The sequence below is a fragment of the Cotesia glomerata genome, linkage group LG6 (assembly GCF_020080835.1).
Source record: "Cotesia glomerata isolate CgM1 linkage group LG6, MPM_Cglom_v2.3, whole genome shotgun sequence".
In the NCBI taxonomy this organism is placed as follows: domain Eukaryota; kingdom Metazoa; phylum Arthropoda; class Insecta; order Hymenoptera; family Braconidae; genus Cotesia; species Cotesia glomerata.
The window spans coordinates 11,416,961-11,435,553 of record NC_058163.1 but is presented as its reverse complement, the minus strand read 5'-3'; the positions used below and the strand labels follow the sequence as shown (position 1 = coordinate 11,435,553).

General features: G+C 33.1%; 1 protein-coding gene and 1 long non-coding RNA gene across 2 annotated transcripts; one reads left to right on the top strand and one right to left on the bottom strand.

Annotated features, from left to right (window-relative positions):
* The first annotated feature begins 8,391 nt into the window (after positions 1–8,391).
* Positions 8,392–11,401, top strand: LOC123267907. Its single transcript, XM_044732795.1, has 3 exons — positions 8,392–9,386; positions 9,489–10,925; positions 11,016–11,401. Exons 1-3 carry the CDS (start codon positions 8,906–8,908, stop codon positions 11,399–11,401), a joined length of 2,304 nt encoding a protein of 767 aa, XP_044588730.1. The 5' UTR covers positions 8,392–8,905.
* A 4,915-nt stretch (positions 11,402–16,316) lies between these two features.
* On the bottom strand, positions 16,317–16,586 carry LOC123266562. The gene is made up of 3 exons (XR_006509803.1): positions 16,569–16,586; positions 16,450–16,499; positions 16,317–16,346 (listed from the first exon to the last, which is right to left on the bottom strand). It is a non-coding gene; the product is annotated as an uncharacterized LOC123266562 (long non-coding RNA).
* Between the last annotated feature and the right edge of the window lie 2,007 nt (positions 16,587–18,593).

The following is an 18,593-nucleotide window of genomic DNA, read 5'->3' as shown; positions in this document are numbered from 1 at the left end:
ATGGCTCAGGTGGTGTTTCAATTTCGGTTAGTTGTACTTTTCCTGATGAGCAACACATCCCAAGTGGCTCATTTTTGAATTTAAGTGCATGACAATGCGGGCATTCTTCTACAAAGTACCACAACCACTTTGGAATGAGCATAATATTCAACATCAGGATTTGTGACTGGAATGCTAGTCGAAGTGAATCTGACAGAAATGCTCGATGAACTTGTTGTTGTTGTCAATTCTTCTACGTCTGTCGACTATGAATCCGCGACTTTGTCTTCGTTCTAGTTGTCTTCGTTGATTTCGTTCATCTCGTGTTCTCTTGGTGATCGTGTTCACGTAACTGTGACATTCTTGCACGCAAATTTGCATTGTCTTCTTGAATTTGTCTGCTTATCTTCGTGCTCTTAAATCTTACTTGGCTCTGAAACGGCTCGTTCGACAACTCAAATTGGCCCTGCAGCTTTTTGACATTGCTGACTGTATTATAGAACATATAAATAAATGAAGTTGAAAAACTGGGAAACGGATAGAAAAAATTTGTTTATTTTTGATAAGCTTTATCAACTGTTAATAAATGATTTTTAACATCATAGGATTTAATAAATATTTATGAACAGTCAATAAGTAATTTATTAAGTACAATTTACAAATTGTTAATAAATATTTATTAATGGTTAATGAATAATTGTTAACTGCCAACAAATATTTAGTTAATATAAAAAACAAGATTAGCAATTTCTGTAGACACATTTTATCACTCTATAGCTGAAATACATGATAATAATTAAATTTACAAAATAAATTAACGTTTTAATATATAAATGACATAATATATGTATAAAAAATCTGCAACAGATGATTTTTGTTCATAAGTAATCTTCATATCATATGACAGTGCAAGCAGAACAAATTCACTAAACAAAATATATATTAATTACAAATATTTGTTTGAATACTATAGATATTTGTGTCATAAATATTTGTTAACTATTAATTAATACTTATTAACAATTAATAAATGTACTTTCTTCCCAAATAAATATTTATTGAATGTTAAAAATATTAATTATAAATTTAATAAATTAAATAGGTAATAAATCCTTTTATCAGGGTATTATAGAAAACAGTGACTTAATATTATGTTGTATTCATTTGCTTATTATTTGACTTACCCTTTCACAATTATTTATTTATTTATTATTATTTCTTTATTTATAAACCTAACAGCCCTGTAGGGCCAATTGTAAAGTTACAGATAGTTACATTGACGTAAATGTGAGGGGCGCATGTAGCCAAAATAATAATGTTAAATATAATAGCATTTGGTATATATATAAAAAGAAAAGAATTATATGAAAATAGAGTTAAAGTTTTTCGGTGTTACAATATTATATACGTCTTAGTATTAAGATAACAATAATTAATCCTAATTTGGCATATAATAGTTATATGTAATTGTAACAAATAGTTCTTAAATTCATTATTAACAATATATAATTCATAATATAGCTTCAAAATAGTGTTAGGGTAGTTAATATTTATATTTTCATTATACAATATTTACAAGGACTTGGTATCTGGTAATTTGGTGAAATTAGTGAGCAAAAGAAGCTGAAGATGAAGATGCTGGAGTACGGTTATCTGTATGTCTAGTTCTTACAATAATAGATGCCAGTATATTGGCAGAAATAGGCGATGAGAAGTCAAGTTCACTACATTGTTGGACTATGTCGTTACAAGCTCTGATAAGTCTTATGATAGGTATTGAGAGAGAAAAATTGTTCCTCAGACGTGGTGGATAGAAAGGCATATCAGAGCGTAATAATCTCTGAGGTATCAATATAGGAATAAGTTCCAGAAATCTAGGGCATTCAATTTTATTACTTAGAATACTAGTTACAAGGAACATGGAAGTGCAAGTCCTTCTCTCTTCCAAAGTTAAAAGATTTGCGTCGACACACATGGCAAGATAGTCGAAACCTCTAGCTGGATAAATACCGTGCTTTTTGAATGAAAAGAATTTGACAAATTTTCGTTGTACTCTTTCTATATTGTTTATATGAGTCTTATATGCTGGTGACCATACAACTGACGCAAACTCAAGCTTGGGTCTGACAAGTGCAATGTACAATGTTCTTATAGTATTTAAGTTTCTGAATTTTTTGGATGTTCGTATGATAAAGCCTAGTGCCTTCATGGAAGATCAGATTAAGTTAGAGTAATGATCTGTAAAGGTTAGTTTAGAATCGTAAAGTACACCAAGGTCATTTACTACTGATACTCTAACTAAGGTCAGTCCGTCAATGTTATAATTATATATAATTGGATGTTTAGTTTTATTAAAAGAAATAACTTTGCATTTAGTCCTATTGAGTAGAAGTTTGTTGTCACTGCACCATTTAACGAAGACATTCAGATTGTCTTGTAAATAAGTACAGTCATAGATGCTATTGATGGTTATATATAGTTTAGCATCATCTGCAAAAAGGTCTAGGAACACTGATAATAAGAACCCAATATCATTTATAAATATAGTAAAAAGTAAAGGTCTAAGGTTTGATCCTTGAGGGACACCCGAAGTTGAAATGTATACTGGAGATAGAAAACCATTGTAAAGAACAATGTTTTTTCTATAAGTAAAGTAGGATATAATTAGGTTGCTTAGTTGTTCAGGTATTCCAATGCTAATTATTTTTTCCACTAATATTGAGATGTCAACCTTGTCAAAGGCTTTTGAGAAGTCAGTATGAATAACATCAACCTGTTTACCATTCGACATGTTATCAGCAATAAATTGTGTGTAAGGAAGTAGGTTAGTAACCACCGATCTCTTCTTCAGAAATCCATGTTGGCAAGAGGTTATGTTTGGGACAAAATAAGACATTAATAAATCATATATTATCATTTCAAATATTCTGGCAAAAGCTGGTATAATTGAAATGGGTCTATAATTTTCTATATTGGTATTTTCACCCGATTTGTGGATTGGACATACTTTAGCAGTCTTCCAGATGTCCGGAAAGATACCTTTTGTTAAGCAGTCATGAAATATTATTTTCAGTGGTAAGATTGAAGAATTAGAGCATTTTTTGACAATTTTACACGGTATGCCGTCGATCCCAGCCGACATTTTATTGGGTAATTTATTAATACATCTCTTTATATCAAGTTCAGAAGGTAGCTCAATACTATCCATAAGTTCAATATTACAATTTGTAAAATTAGAGAAAACTTCGCTATCAAGTCGTTCATAAACACTACTGAAGAATTTAGCAAATGCAGCAGCAATTGATTGTGAGTCATCAGTATAACTACCTGATAAGAAGAAGCTATTTGGTAAATGATTATTCGCTGATTTAGATTTAATGTGCTTCCAGAAAGACTTAGGATCTTTAAGTAATTGGTTTTCAGTAAGTTTTATATAATTATTATAGGCTAGTTTGATTTTAGACTTTAGAACTTTCCTAAGGTGTTTGTATTGATTAAGTATGTATAGTGATGAACTAAGTGATTTTTTGTATTTAAGGCGAAGTATTTCTTTCATCTTACAATCGTATATAATATCAGAGGTAAACCAGGGTGGATACTTAGTAGATTTATATAATGTGTTTTTATTGCTAGATATAGCTTTAGAGAAGGCTAATTCTAATTGATTATCCAGGTAGTTGCACTTGTCGTCAGGTGTATCGAGTTCATATAAAGGTTCCCAACTTATAAGCTCAAGCTCAGTTATAAGACTTAGTTTATCATATTTATGGAAATTAAAAGCTCCCAAGGACTTTTTGATAGTAAGTTTAGGTCTTACCAGTGTTATTTGGGCCGTGATCCTTAATGCTGGGTGATAAGGATCAATCTTGACTAAGGGAGATAATTCCTCAACAACCATACAGTCAGTAGATGAGAAAACCAAGTCGAGTATTCTACCATGTGTGTTCAGCACCTCATTATGTTGTTTAATGTTATTAAGCAATAAAAAACTGTTAAGTAAATCTGCCTTCATATCCAAACCACCGACAGAGGAATCAATAAAGCCCGGTGAATTGAAATCTCCTAACAGGAACAGTACTCCAGCATCCATAAGAGGGTGAGACGAAAGAAGCTCTAGGAGGTCAGAGTAGATATGCACCTGCAGGTCTGGTGGAATGTAGATGTTTACTAAATGAATCTTAATACTCTTATTTGTAAAAAATATTCCCACAATCTCAATTTGAGGGAAGAGTTGTAGAATATAATCAAAGTTAATTTGTAGTACGTTAAGTGTACTTCTGCAGGCAATAAGAACACCTCCACCCGACCTCCTGAACTCCTTACGTCGATCACACCTAAAAACAAAGTAATTTTTATTAAAAATTTCGCTATTAAGGACGCCTGGTTTAAGCCAGGTTTCAGAAAATGCATAAAAATCATACTCAGCTACATAAGTTTTACAATAAATATTATCCAGTTTGGTATTAAGTCCTCTAACATTTTGATAATAAATAAATAGATAGGTTTGTTGAGGTAGAGTTTAAGGAGTTGTATCCTTCGGCGTCGAGGCTAAAATATTTTGACGTTCCTTGACTATCATCATTCTCCCATTTCGTGTTACAATCCTCAAATTCTGTTCTTCTGCTGCTGTCCGATCGTTGAGAAGTTGGCGTATTTTCTTTAGTTCGTTCCTTTGTAGCTCCGTGCGATCGTGCACAATGGAAATATTCTGTACTGACATCAGAGGGTTTATTGCCCTTTTCGCTTTTAAGAGACCCAATATGATCTGGTTAACAGAAGTGTGTTCTGTAAAAGTGACTTTTATAGGTCTAGGATGTAGCAAATTAGATGAGTATTTACCAATCCTCGTGCAGTAAGAGACTTCATAGCTGACATTCAGAGAGTCACAAATATTTTGTACTCTAGTAAGGTCCATTGATTTGCGTTCCATAGTTGAGGCTGCTGACTGTTCCTCGATGCCTAGGAACAATGCATTGTTCCTTCTAGCCAGACGATCTTCCACTTCATGCAGGATAGAATCACTATCATTACTAGTTTGAATGTTAGATATTTTGTCCGAAAGTTTAGTGATTCTTTCATCATATAATAATAATGTATTGGTACTATTCGTATGACGTGCTTCACAATTTCTAACTTTGTCTTCAATAATACACAGACGATTATTAAATTGTTCCAAGAATGACTGAACTTGATTTTTAAGTCCTTCAACATTAGCAATTACGGTTGTAAGTTCACTTTTGATATCATCTTTGACATCATTTCTCAAGCTAGTCATCTCATGTTTTAAAAAGTCTTTAAGTTCTTCGGTTGATGAACATTATTATAATTAAAATACTTTTATTTTTGACCTTTTTTCAGATGTTGATACAGTTTTAATAAGAGCATATCCAATTTTATCATTTATCGGTAAAAGTGTGCAATGTCTGTGTACCCTTTACCGTTTTTGATAAAGAATATCGTACGTCTAACACATTTTTTTTGTCTAAATAATCATCATTCGTTATGAAAGTAAAATCAACGCCTGTAAAATTCTTGATTGCCCAGGAATTAAAATCTTGTGGTGCCAGTATATGTTTTTTATTTTCCATTTGTAATCAAGCTCTAGCAGCATGTCGTTTTACTGGACCTACAAGCCCATCGCATGGTCCTTTGCCATGGGCAGTCTCAAAAAAATGCCACTCAACGATGATTCTAAAGTCAGCATAATATTAACATAAATTAGTATGTTTTTTTATTTTTAAATTGCTGAGGTGCTCCATCTGAGAAGTAAAAAATCCTTTCAATAACAGTAAATTTTTCTCTTAAAAAAGAAATCAATTGTTCTTGAAATAAATAAATCAAAACTGTGTCATGTTTAAGGCAATCTGATATACCAACTAAGCCTAAATGCTTAATAGTATCATTTTCGTTTTAGTAAACCACCATTTGAAATATAGTAGCTTGGTCATTATTCTAATGATAGCCTTGAGCAGCTTCCTGCACAACAAACGCAATTTTCTACCAAGTTAAAAACTACCGCTAATTCACCACTCTTCAAATTTAATTTCGCATTAGGGAAAAACCGACTTTGTATTTTTACTATAAAGTCATGTTTTAAAAGTTTCTCAAGTTGCGTCGCTAAGGTATCAATAAAGTCATCGGAATCCGAAATAACGTTTACAATGGTACATCGATCGGTTGATGTCCACATTTTAAATTCGATTTCATTTACATCAAATTCTTTAAACGATGGATGAAAGTAATTAATGATTTCTTCATTGTTTGGACATCTATTAAAACCGAAGAAGCACGATTCCGTTGGATTATTACAAATCAATTTATTCAATAAATTTTTATAAATTGATTAAGTTTCCATAATCCAATCAGTATTTCTCGAAAATTTTGGAAAATTACATCCTAAATAAGAAAATGGAATCGTAGTTAAGAGCGCCATCTGCATTGTATAAACTCAATTTTTTAACGAGCAGTTTGAAATTTTAAATATTTAACAGAAAATTATTTTACTATCCCGAATAATCGTATAACGCTTAGCCGATATAACGTTTAATTTAATTGTGATTGAACAAAAAATATGCACATCGTGAAAACCATATATTTTGTGTAAAAAACTCTGATCTTTCAGAAAAAAAAGTCAAATTGGATGTACCTTGCACCGCACACCAAGAAAAATCAATTTTTCCACTTTAATTGGATTTCAAAGGGTCTTCTGATGTGTTTATGATAAAATAGATATTTTCATTCAAAAGCTGAGAATTTTTCCGACAAGATAAGATTTTTCGTGGATTTTAATAAAAAAGTTTTCCTCATCAGAAAAATTAAAAAAAAAGTTAAAAAAAATTTTTTTTCAAAATTTCAAAAAATCATAACTCCAGAACCGCTACATATTAAGGGCTGAAACTTGTAGGTAATTTATTTCTTATTATAGAGAACACCTCCATAAATTTTAAACATAATCCGCGAGGGTCGCCCCGTAAAAATGTTCTTATTTGGTGGAATGACCCATAAACATAAAATTAAACAATATTATGTACAGACACTCAATAAGAAAAACATCGAGTGTCATTGTAATATACTATTTGTCTTCTGTCCCTCTCTCTTCATCTTAAGATCACACTCAAACACACATACATACATACACACAAGCAGACAGACACAGAATCACACACACATACAAACTCGTCATTTCGCGTTTACTCTTTTGTTTCCCGTCAAATTTCCGTTGAATTATAATAAAAATACTAGAAATTCGAATAGCGCGCTACGTGCGTGCCTAAATTTTAACCAATAATGAATCATGGCCCGTTTTGTGCGAGTTTCGACCTTTGACTAACTTCAAGACTTTCATGTATTTTAATTTAAAGGATTACTTTAAAGGATTTAAAGGATATAAACATCCATTAATTTCCAAACACGCACTTTCCTTTACTTAACTTATAGACGTCATTAATCAATACAAAAACGACTATAAAAATGTTTTATCTAAAAATTTCTTATAACTAATCTAATCGTGCAATTAATATTAATTTTTACACTTCAGATACTTGTTATTAGAAAAAAAAACAACTTTGTATTAAAATGTATATGGCATTATTTTATTCGTGATGTGATTGATCGAATAACCATAAGCATTTTTTTAAATCTAAAATTGAGATGAACTGTTTGTTGCATCAAATTTATTCATGATGTGATTGGTAGAATACATCATAAGCATAAAGATAATACATATACTTTATAATTAGGCGCGCGCTTGCGCGCGTACATAACTCTAGTAAAATTATTAATTTTGAGTGTAAATCGCACGATCAGTTAATTAAGTGACTTACATAACCTCTAAAATACTCAACACGTGTCACGAGTTCCCGCAAACAACGGCTATTGAGTTGTAAGTATAAATTATTTTTTACGTTTATTATAAAATCAAAAATTATTCTTTCTTATTTATAACGAAAATATTGTTGGGAATGGTGAAAAACGAATTCGGTGAAAGTTAGATTTTTATTACAATTGAGAAATTTTTTTTTGTGTACTTATAAGAGCTCTAACTTCGACAGAATTTTTTTTTCACTATTTCTAACAATATATATTTTCGATATAATTAAGAAACATAAAATTTTTCGCTTTCATGAAACTATTTAATTTTTACATGTATATTTAATGTAATCAAAGATAAAATAAATGATTAATATAATAATTAAATATAATAATTAAATAATTCAATCAGTTCTATTCATGTGTGTTTTGTATTGTACAGTGAACAATGCCAACAAAATGCAAAGGGGCCAATTTGAGCCGTGATACAAATAAATCTAGAAGCATTCGAAATAGAAGAGCCCAAAGAACCGAAGAACAAGTTCAGGAAGAAAATACTGGAGCGCGTGTGAGAATGGCGCAATTGCGTCAAGAACAATCAGACGATACACAAGCTGAACGCAATGAAGTCATTAGATTAGAACTACGACAATCACACCGTTTTACTGTCAATAGACGCAGAGTGAATGACCAACAACGCCAACAGGCACATCGAGCATTTGTAGCTACATCATTTCTGCGTCTAGCATTCCAGTATGAGCCCGATATTGAATATTATGCTCATTCAAAAGAAGTAATTGGTGCTATGGACAAAGAATGCCCGTATTGTCATGCTTTGAAATTCAAAAATGAACCAGCCGGGATGTGTTGCGCGTCAGGGAAGGTACAACTACCTGTAATTGAAACACCACCGGAACCATTGAACGGTTTGCTTATCGGCACAGATCCAGATTCTAACGTGTTCCTGAAGTCCATTCGAACATTCAACTCATGCTTTCAAATGACATCGTTCGGAGCAACAGAAATAGTTCAAAATACTAATGCAAATGGTTAACAATACAATTCTACATTTAAAATCAGAGGCCAAGTTTATCATAAAATAGGCTCATCGCTGCCAATGCCAAACGAACCACATAAATTTTTACAAATCTACTTTATAGGCGGCGAGGACTCCGGAAGCGCACTAGCCAATCGGGTGGACGCACATTGTGGCTACAATAACCTTGATTCATTCTTTACTAGACGCATCGTCAGCGAGCTGGATGCTCTATTGAATGAGCATAATGAATTGTTGAAAATATTCAAATCCCACATGCACAAATTAGAAAGCGATAATCACGCTATTGTTATTAATCCTGATAAAACACCAGCTGGAGAACACATTCGTAGATTCAATGCACCTGTTGCTGACGACGTTGCTGGAATCATGGTTGGCGATCGTACAGGTGCACGAGAAATTGTGATTCGTAGGAGAAATAATAATCTTCAGTTCATTGCTGATACACACCGTTCATATGACGCTCTCCAATATCCGCTAATCTTCTGGAAGGGACAAGACGGATATAGCATAAATATTAAACAACGAGATCCCGTATCAGGTACTTCATTTATTATGAATTTGATTATTACACTTTTAACAAAACAATTAAATTATTAAACGCAATTAACTTAAATTAATATTTATGAATATATTATTACAGGAGCCGAAACAAACAAGAACGTTAGCTCGAAGGATTATTATGCGTATAGATTGATGATTAGACGCGGGCTGGATAACGTCATTCTACGATTTCGAGAGCTTTGTCAACAATTCATGGTCGACATGTACGCGAAGATAGAAGGCGAACGACTACGATACTTACGATATAATCAACTCAAGCTACGTGTGGAAGAGTACATTCACTTGCGAGACGCTATTGTCAACAACGCCGACGCCGCCGAAATTGGTAACTCTGTCATTCTACCATCATCGTACGTAGGCAGTCCACGTCATATGCAAGAGTATATACAGGATGCTCTGACTTTCGTGCGCGAATATGGGCGACCGTGTTTATTTATCACGTTCACATGTAATCCAAAATGGCCAGAGATTACATCTTTGCTGTTGCCTGGCCAAAATGCAATACATCGTCATGACATTACAGCACGTGTGTTTAGACAAAAGCTGAAGTCATTAATAAATTTTATTACTAAATCACATGTATTCGGTCCCACACGTTGCTGGCTGTATTCGGTTGAGTGGCAAAAGCGAGGATTACCTCATGCCCACATTTTGGTTTGGTTAATCGACAAAATCCGTCCTGAAGAAATAGATAATATAATTTCTGCAGAAATTCCCGATCCGTCTACTGATCAATTGCTGTTTGATATTGTTACAGCAAACATGATTCATGGCCCATGCGGTATTTTTAATCGTTCATCGCATTGCATGTCAGATGGAAAATGTACAAAAAATTTCCCTAAAGATTTCACTAACGATACAATCACAAATGTCGACGGATATCCAATATATCGTCGAAGGAATCCAGATAATGGCGGACAATCATTTATTAAAAACATCAGCAACACAGACATTGATATTGACAATCGTTGGGTCGTGCCATATTCGCCCCTGCTGAGCAAAACATACAATGCTCATATTAATGTTGAGTTCTGCAGTTCTGTGAAGAGCATCAAATACATTTGCAAGTATGTCCATAAAGGCAGTGACATGGCGGTGTTTAGAGTGGAAAATACCAATGTGAATGCTCCTCCAGTAAATAAAAACGATGAAATAACGCTCTACCAAATAGGTCGGTACATCAGCTCCAATGAAGCTGTTTGGCGTATCTTTGGTTTTCCAATTCATGAACGGGATCCAGCAGTTGTTCAGTTAGCCGTTCATCTTGAAAATGGTCAGCGTGTATATTTCACGAACGAGACAGCGATTGATCGTGCTATAAATCCACCAAAAACTACACTCACTGAATTTTTGAATTGTGTAATCGTGCGGATGATTTTGGTGCCTTTGCACGTACTTTACTCTATTCACAAGTACCACGCTATTTCACATGGGCTCAAACAAAACAATGGATACCCCGCAAGCAAGGCTCACCAGTTGATGCATGCCCCAATTTATTCAAATCAAACGCCTTGGGGCGAGTATTTACAGTGAATCCAAGACAGACTGAGTGCTTTTTATCTTCGACTATTGTTGGTTAATGTTACTGGCCCATTGTCATTTCAAGATATACGTAAAGTGAATGGGCAACAGTATACAACGTATAAAGATGCATGCCTTGCACTCGGCTTGCTAGAAGATGACAATCAGTGGGAATGTATGCTTGCTGAAGCAGCATTGAACTGTACAGCAATACAAATTCGTCTACTATTCGCTATAGTGTTGACTACATGTTTTCCAGCCCGAGCAGAGATATTGTGGGATAATCACAAAGATTCAATGACTGATGATATATTGCATCAACATCGTACACGGTGTAACGATCTAGCGATAACATTCAGCGACGATATGTACAATGAAGCATTGATTGCTATTGAGGATCTTTTGCATTATCATTGCCAACTTACCACTCAGTCATTTCGGTATGAATTCGCCAAATCGAGGTGCAACTGATTTAATGAACACTGAAATGAATCGTGAAATGCAGTACAACACTGTAGAAACGGCGGCGATTGTTACTCGCAATGTCCTACTAATGAATGAGGAACAAAGAACCATTTACGACCACATTATGCTCGCAGTTTCAGCAGGACAAGGTGCGTTCTTTTTTTTTAGATGCACCAGGTGGAACTGGCAAGACATTCCTTATTTCGCTAATTCTCGCCAAAATACGATCCAATAATGGCATCGCATTGGCCGTTGCATCATCGGGCATTGCGGCAACTTTATTGGATGGAGGCAGAACAGCTCATTCAGTATTTAAGCTACCACTAAATATTCAAAATAACCCTGACGCAGTGTGCAACATAAAAAAACAATCGTCCATAGCCACAGTGCTGAAACAGTGTAAAATTATCATCTGGGATGAATGTACCATGGCACACAAACATTCGCTTGAGGCGTTGAACAGGACATTGAAAGATATTAAAAACAACGACAAACTATTTGGTGGCACTCTGTTAGTCCTTTCAGGTGACTTCAGACAAACACTTTCCGTCATTCCACGTTCAACATACGCTATGAAATCAACGCCTGCTTAAAATCATCGACATTGTGGCGTAATGTTGAAATAGTACAGCTGAAAGTAAATATGCGCGTTCAAATGCTTCAAGATCCATCCGCTGAAACATTCTCAAAACAACTCTTAGATATCGGCGATGGAAAAGTCACTATAGCTGAAACTGGATACATAAAATTAGCGAATGATTTCTGCACAATCATTGATTCGCAAGATGCTCTCATTGAACAAATATTTCCCGATGTACACACGAATTACATAAATCTCGAGTGGCTTGCAGAAAGAGCAATGTTAGCTGCAAAAAATGTGGATGTTGACATTTTAAATCTGAAGATACAACAGTTATTGCCAGGGGACTTGGTATCATATAAATCTATTGATACAGTTTGCGATGACACTGAAGCTGTAAATTTTCCAACAGAGTTTTTGAACTCACTAGATTTGCCAGGCATGCCACCACATAACTTACAATTGAAGGTTGGATCTCCAATCAGGCTCTTTTAAGAGTATGCTCAGCGCAAGCGCGTCCGCCATCTTAAAAACGCGGCAATATGAAAGTTTCGGGCACTTTTTATAAAAATGGCTGGGCAACAAGCATTATCACCTTTAATATCAGTGCAATTAAATGAAAAATTAATTGAGGAAGCTTCGTTAGTGCATCCTACCGTAGAAGCCCACAACTGTGTTCAGTTACGACGATGGTTGAAGTGCCATGGTCTTCCTCAAGAAGGAAATAAAGCCGAACTAGTTGAGAGGTTAGGATAGTAATAATTAAATAATAATGAGTAAAAGTAATTACAGAAAAAAAAAATAATTCTTATTTCTATTTCTTTTAGGGTCAAAAACGCTCTGCGTAATTGTGTGCCAGTAGATCCAGCTCTTGATAAAGGAAAATGGTTGAAGCAGGAAGTTCAAAGAAAACAAAAATCTTTCAAGCAGCTAGCACCAATTTGACTTTTCCAGATGTGTGGCAGAAATTTCCATCAAATGATTTACCAAAATCATTTAATGAAGCCTTTATCTATGATTATTTAATTTCATCTTGTATTGTAGAAAAATAAAATTATAATTCTAGTGATGAGGAAAATGAGTCAAATATATTAGATTATAGTACAGCTAAACCTTTGAAAAAGAGGAAAGCTATATATTGACAGTAACCATGTTACAGATATTTTTGATTCGAAAAACACCACAAAATATTTATTATCTGAAAAGTAAAATCAAAGCTTCCTATAAAGTGAAAACAAGCTATGCTGTTCGTGCAATGATAAATGCTGAAAGTGGAAAAATTTTGCGAGGGACCTGTGAATGTAAAGCATCGAGTTTAGGACGTTGTGCACACGTTGCTGCTCTCCTGCATATTTTGTTGAAGAGATGTAAAGAAGCTGCCAAAGAAAACGTTGCTTGTACTAGTCAGCTTTGTGTTTGGAATCAAGGGTCTAAGAAGAAAGAAGCTCATAAAAGATGATTATCAGTATAACTTCGACAAAGTGGATAATAACAATAAAAAAATTAGTAAAATGGTTCACCCTAAAGGCCATCCCTGCAACTTCCCGCTAATTCCATACCTGGGCGCTTAAAATTGTACTTATGATGTTTTTGAAATTTTTAAGCTCAAAATATAATTTATGTGATATTTTGAGCTCGCTGAGCTCAAAGAGACAGTATTTATATGCATTTGAGCTCTTCGAGCTCAAAAGTCTGATAGAAGTTTCATAGAACCCTACTTTTGGAATTTTCAAACTGCAATAACTTTTGAATAAATCAACCGATTTTCACATGGTTGGCAGCATTCGACGCAGTTTTATCAACCTCTTAAAGAATTATCATTTAATTGATCGAACTAAAAATTTCGGAGTAATTTCGAAAAACACTTTTTTCGGTTTTCTTTCGTTCACGATATCTCTCAAACGAATTAACCGATTTCGACCAGCTTGTTGGCGATCGACGTGGTTTTTTTATTGTCTAAAGCTGATTAGTTTTCAGAATCGATCGGTGGAGCCGTTTAAAAGTTATCCAAAAAAAACCACATTTGAAAAAATTTTTTTTCTTAGTTTTTTTAAGATTTCTCAAAATCGACTGATCTGAATCGGTCCAAATTATACTCAAAATCTAAGTTTGGCCAAGCCCTTCCAAATGGCACCAACCGCGATAAAATCGGATGAGTCGTTCAAAAGTTACAAGCGGTTCACATACTTTCACACACACACACACACACACACACACACACACACACACACACACACACACACACACACACAAAGACAGACACACACAGACACCGTGACAACCTCGCGGGAGTAGTCAGGGAAGCTTCCTATGACCTTCAAACGTCGAGATCTGATGAAAACTCGATTTTTGCAACACGGGGTGAAAAACAATAACTTCGATTTTTGAAAATCTGAGATTTTCTTAGCGGGAAGTTAAAATAATAAGCAATCAAAAAATCATCAAATTAATCACATCAAATGTGTAAAACCGGACGTTCAGAAAACGTTAAATTTCGCACGTGACACAAATTTTACACGGGTCCAAAAAACGCCCAAGTATTTGGGAACTTGTGATTACTCCAAATTATAATGATTACGGGCTAAGCTTGCTCAGAAAAGGTATTTTACGTAGTCTGGTGTATCAATTAACTGCTTCCCGCACAAAGATCAAAAAGTACCAATAGATATAACTGCTGGAATTCAATCAGATTAGTATCATTGGTGGAAGATTAGCAAAATAGTAATTACTGCTTCTAAAATCAAATACCTGAGCTCGGAAAAAAGCAACAAGCAAATTTTTAATTGGCTTAAATACCACCTGTGGATTGATAAAAATTTTGACAATTTAGCTTTAAAATATGGTCGTGATAATGAAGAAGTAGCAAGAAGAAAGTATATAGTTGAAAAAAATGTGAATTTTATTATATAAAAGTATATGTTTTATTATTATAACTATTGAATGTATATTATTTACAATTTCAATTGGTATAAGAGTTACAGTTTTAATTTTATAATAAATCACAATTCAAAAACAGTATTTTCGCGACTTGCCGGACAACAATTTTTAATAAACCAAACTTATTTATTCAAAAAAATATCTTTTTTGACGTAAACTGCAATTTTCCAGGCCAGTTATTTAATCTATAATAATCGGTGGCTGGAAATTTACTAAGCATGGGACACACGAAAAGAATTTGGGACATGGATGAACGTAAACTTAAAGGTAGAACTTTCTGAAGCAGTCGAAATTGTTTAATTCTTCCAATAACATGTTCTATGTATATACGTTGTTTGGCGATCCGCTTTGTCTCCATTTCCTCTTGAGGTGATAAACATTTACTTTCATTTAAAAATGGTGGTATATTTAAATGCGCTCGCTTCGATTCAACAATGTCATGAACGGTAAATCCTCTATCAGCCAACACTAAATCATCTGGCTCCAAAAAATCAGAAATATTTGATTTGATAAAAATTTCACGGTCTGAAATATTACCTTCGTATACATCGGATACAAAACATACACCTCCATTTGGAGTACATCCAATTAGTGCTTTATAAGTTGTTCGAGCTTTATAAGAAGAGTATAGATTTCCTTGATTTTGAAGTTTGACGGCGACTGACATTGGAATTTTGTACAATCAACAATAACTCGTATATTTTTCAAGGATTTAAAAGTTTTTGGTAAAGTTTCTGCAAGCTTTTTCTTTGAAGGGAACATGAATGGCTTCAAATTGTATGTAAATTCATGATATAAATGTTGTATCCAAGATTTTATGGTTTTAGAAACTAAAGTTGTTGAAATTTCAAATCTGAAAGCTAAGTCTTCAACTAGTGTGCCCACACGTAATCGGATAAGCACTAAAATTAATTCCTGTATTGATGTTAATTTTTTAATACAATTATTGCTCTTTTTTTCTTGACCTATTTTATCTGTTACACTTTTACAATCCGGATTTACAAAATTATGTAAAATAAATATTTCATCATACTCCAAGCTCGTGTAAAATTTACATTTTTTACTGTTCTTTTTTAAAGATTCTTCGAAATTATCCATCACTGAAACTTGACGTAAAGTAACTTGAGTCCTTTTACTAGTGAACTTTTTAATATCAGTTTGAACACCTTGACTGCATGTAGCGGATGGAGTAATTTCATCTTGTAGATAAGTCTCTGTAATTGAAATCTCAACATTTTGGCTGGTAACACTTGATCTGAGTATATCACTGTTTCCATTACCTGAGTTTGGATCCAATATTGAAGTTATACTTGGACTTGAAACTGTTGTTGTTTCATCGTTTTTTCCTTCACCAATACCCACATTACGGATATCTCCATCTTCATTCCATTTTTCTGCTGACTGGTTTGAAACGTCTATAACTTTATTCATACTCTATAAAAATACAATTTTTAAATTAAATTTGGAACATCCGAAAATTTTTTCTAAACACTACAATATTCTATCATGAAAGTTAAAATTTTTTATATGAACTTACGTCTTTTGATTCCTTATATTTTTCAGCCAGCGAGGTTTTGTGACTTTTACCTAGGACAAATTTTATTATTTGAGGTTATGGCGCGAGCTATTATATTTATAAATAATTAAATATATTACCTTATCACTATTTTTTTTACACAACTGACGGGGTCTGGATATTCGGTTGTTGGACCAGATTCTCCTTCAAAATGAAGTGAACAAATATATGTGTCTTTTATTTACATTGTCAATTTCTTGAAATCGACCATCACCTCGTCCACACCGCTTTACCCACAAATCACATTTAGCACATTTGTGACAAATTTTTAAGTGCTTTTGCTTACTTATTTTTAATGAGTTTCCGTCGATATTCTAAACAAGGTTTTGGAAAACTAATGAAATAATATAAATTCTCCTGAAAGGATTTACTACGCGTATCACTGCGGCATACTCCATAACAACAACGTTTCGCCCCTTTCCTTATAGATAACATTATATATTTTAATTAAAATACTTGTAATATAATTTTATCATGTATGCACAATAATTTGAATTAAACTGTTTATGAAAAATTGTTTATTATTACTTGTTTTATTGCTAATTTTTTTATAAACATATGCACTGCTCATACATTAGTAAATAAAATGCCCGAAAAACATGGCGGAAGTTGGGACATGCGCAAAAAAAATTTTCAACTATTACAAGGGCTATTATTTTGCTTCGTAATTTAACCCGCCATGGCTATGCAACGGTACGCGATTAGTCATTAAAAAATTAATGAAAAACGTTATCGAAGGCACCATTTTAAATGGCAAGTTTCGAAGTGAAAATATATTGATACCACGAATACCTATTATACCCACAGATGTGCCAATTCAATTTAAGCGTATTCAATTTCCGATTAGATTGGCATTTGCAATGACTATTAATAAATCCCAAGGCCAAACAATGCCTGTTTGTGGCTTAGATTTGAGCACACCATGTTTTTCACACGGACAATTATACGTTGCATGCTCTCGAGTGGGTAAACCATCAAGTTTGTTTGTATTAGCTAAAGACGGGCTAACAAAAAATATTGTTCACGCTGCAGCATTAAGAGATTAATATTATGTAATTAATTAATTATATAAATAATTATTACTTTTAATAAATTAAAACAATTAATGTTTGGTGTTTTGTTATTTTTTAAACAACATTTCCTCATCGTTCACAGCGCTCCAGGCCTTTTTCACTCATATTCCACATCCTTATACACTTCCAATAAGTTAGTAATTTTTTTTCTACACTAGAAATTCTCTAGAAATTATTCACATGGCAAAACAACGTTTGCCGGGTCAGCTAGTAGTTATATATAATTAGATATGATTATATTTGGCCATTTTTCATATATAATCATATAATATATAATCATATTATATATAATAATATATAACCAATTTATATATAAATATATATAAATATTTTTTCTCGGGTACTATTTTACGAGAATTAAAGCATTAGCGCATTCATAGGTATGATATTACTTATTTATTATTACTATTCTTAGTCTATTTCTTCACAGGTTAAAGGCGAATTGAAGAAATTGAAGATAATGAGCGCATGCGTTTTCATCAAAATGAAAATCTTCATTTAGATATTTTGCGAACACAACCATATATGTACAATACATTCTGTAAAATAAAATCTCTCTCTGAAGTTCCTTCATTGTGTCTCAACTTTTTCATATAAGCCAACAGGAGCAAGAAAGACAACTAGCAAAACTTGAGAAATTTCTTTGAATATCAATATTTTATAAATAAAGACTGAAAACAATAATACAACCAATCGTAAAATCGTAAATGAATCTCCTAGATAATAGGAATTATGTAGAATAATATAGTATGGTTATAGAAAATTTTCACATGAAATTCGACAACTTGAGTATAGAAAAAAACTTTCCACTATACTTCTTGTTGATGTTTTTTTTTTTTTAAAAGATTTATTTTATAATGAATTCCTAAATTTATTTGAGGCGTAATATTAGAAAAAATAAAATTTATATCAATACAATCACTTCCCAGCCCCAATTAAATAATAATTAAAGTGACTTACTTAAGAGTTTATAAATATTATAAAAAATATAATATAATTTAGCAAGGTTGACTTTACCGTAAATATTGCAGA

Coding starts and splice junctions, on each gene's coding strand:
- LOC123267907 (XM_044732795.1), top strand. CDS start 8,906: ATGCCAAACGAACCACATAAATTTTTACAAATCTACTTTATAGGCGGC. Junction 9,387..9,488: donor ACAACGAGATCCCGTATCAG/GTACTTCATTTA, acceptor ATATTATTACAG/GAGCCGAAACAAACAAGAAC. Junction 10,926..11,015: donor TTCAAATCAAACGCCTTGGG/GCGAGTATTTAC, acceptor TGTCATTTCAAG/ATATACGTAAAGTGAATGGG.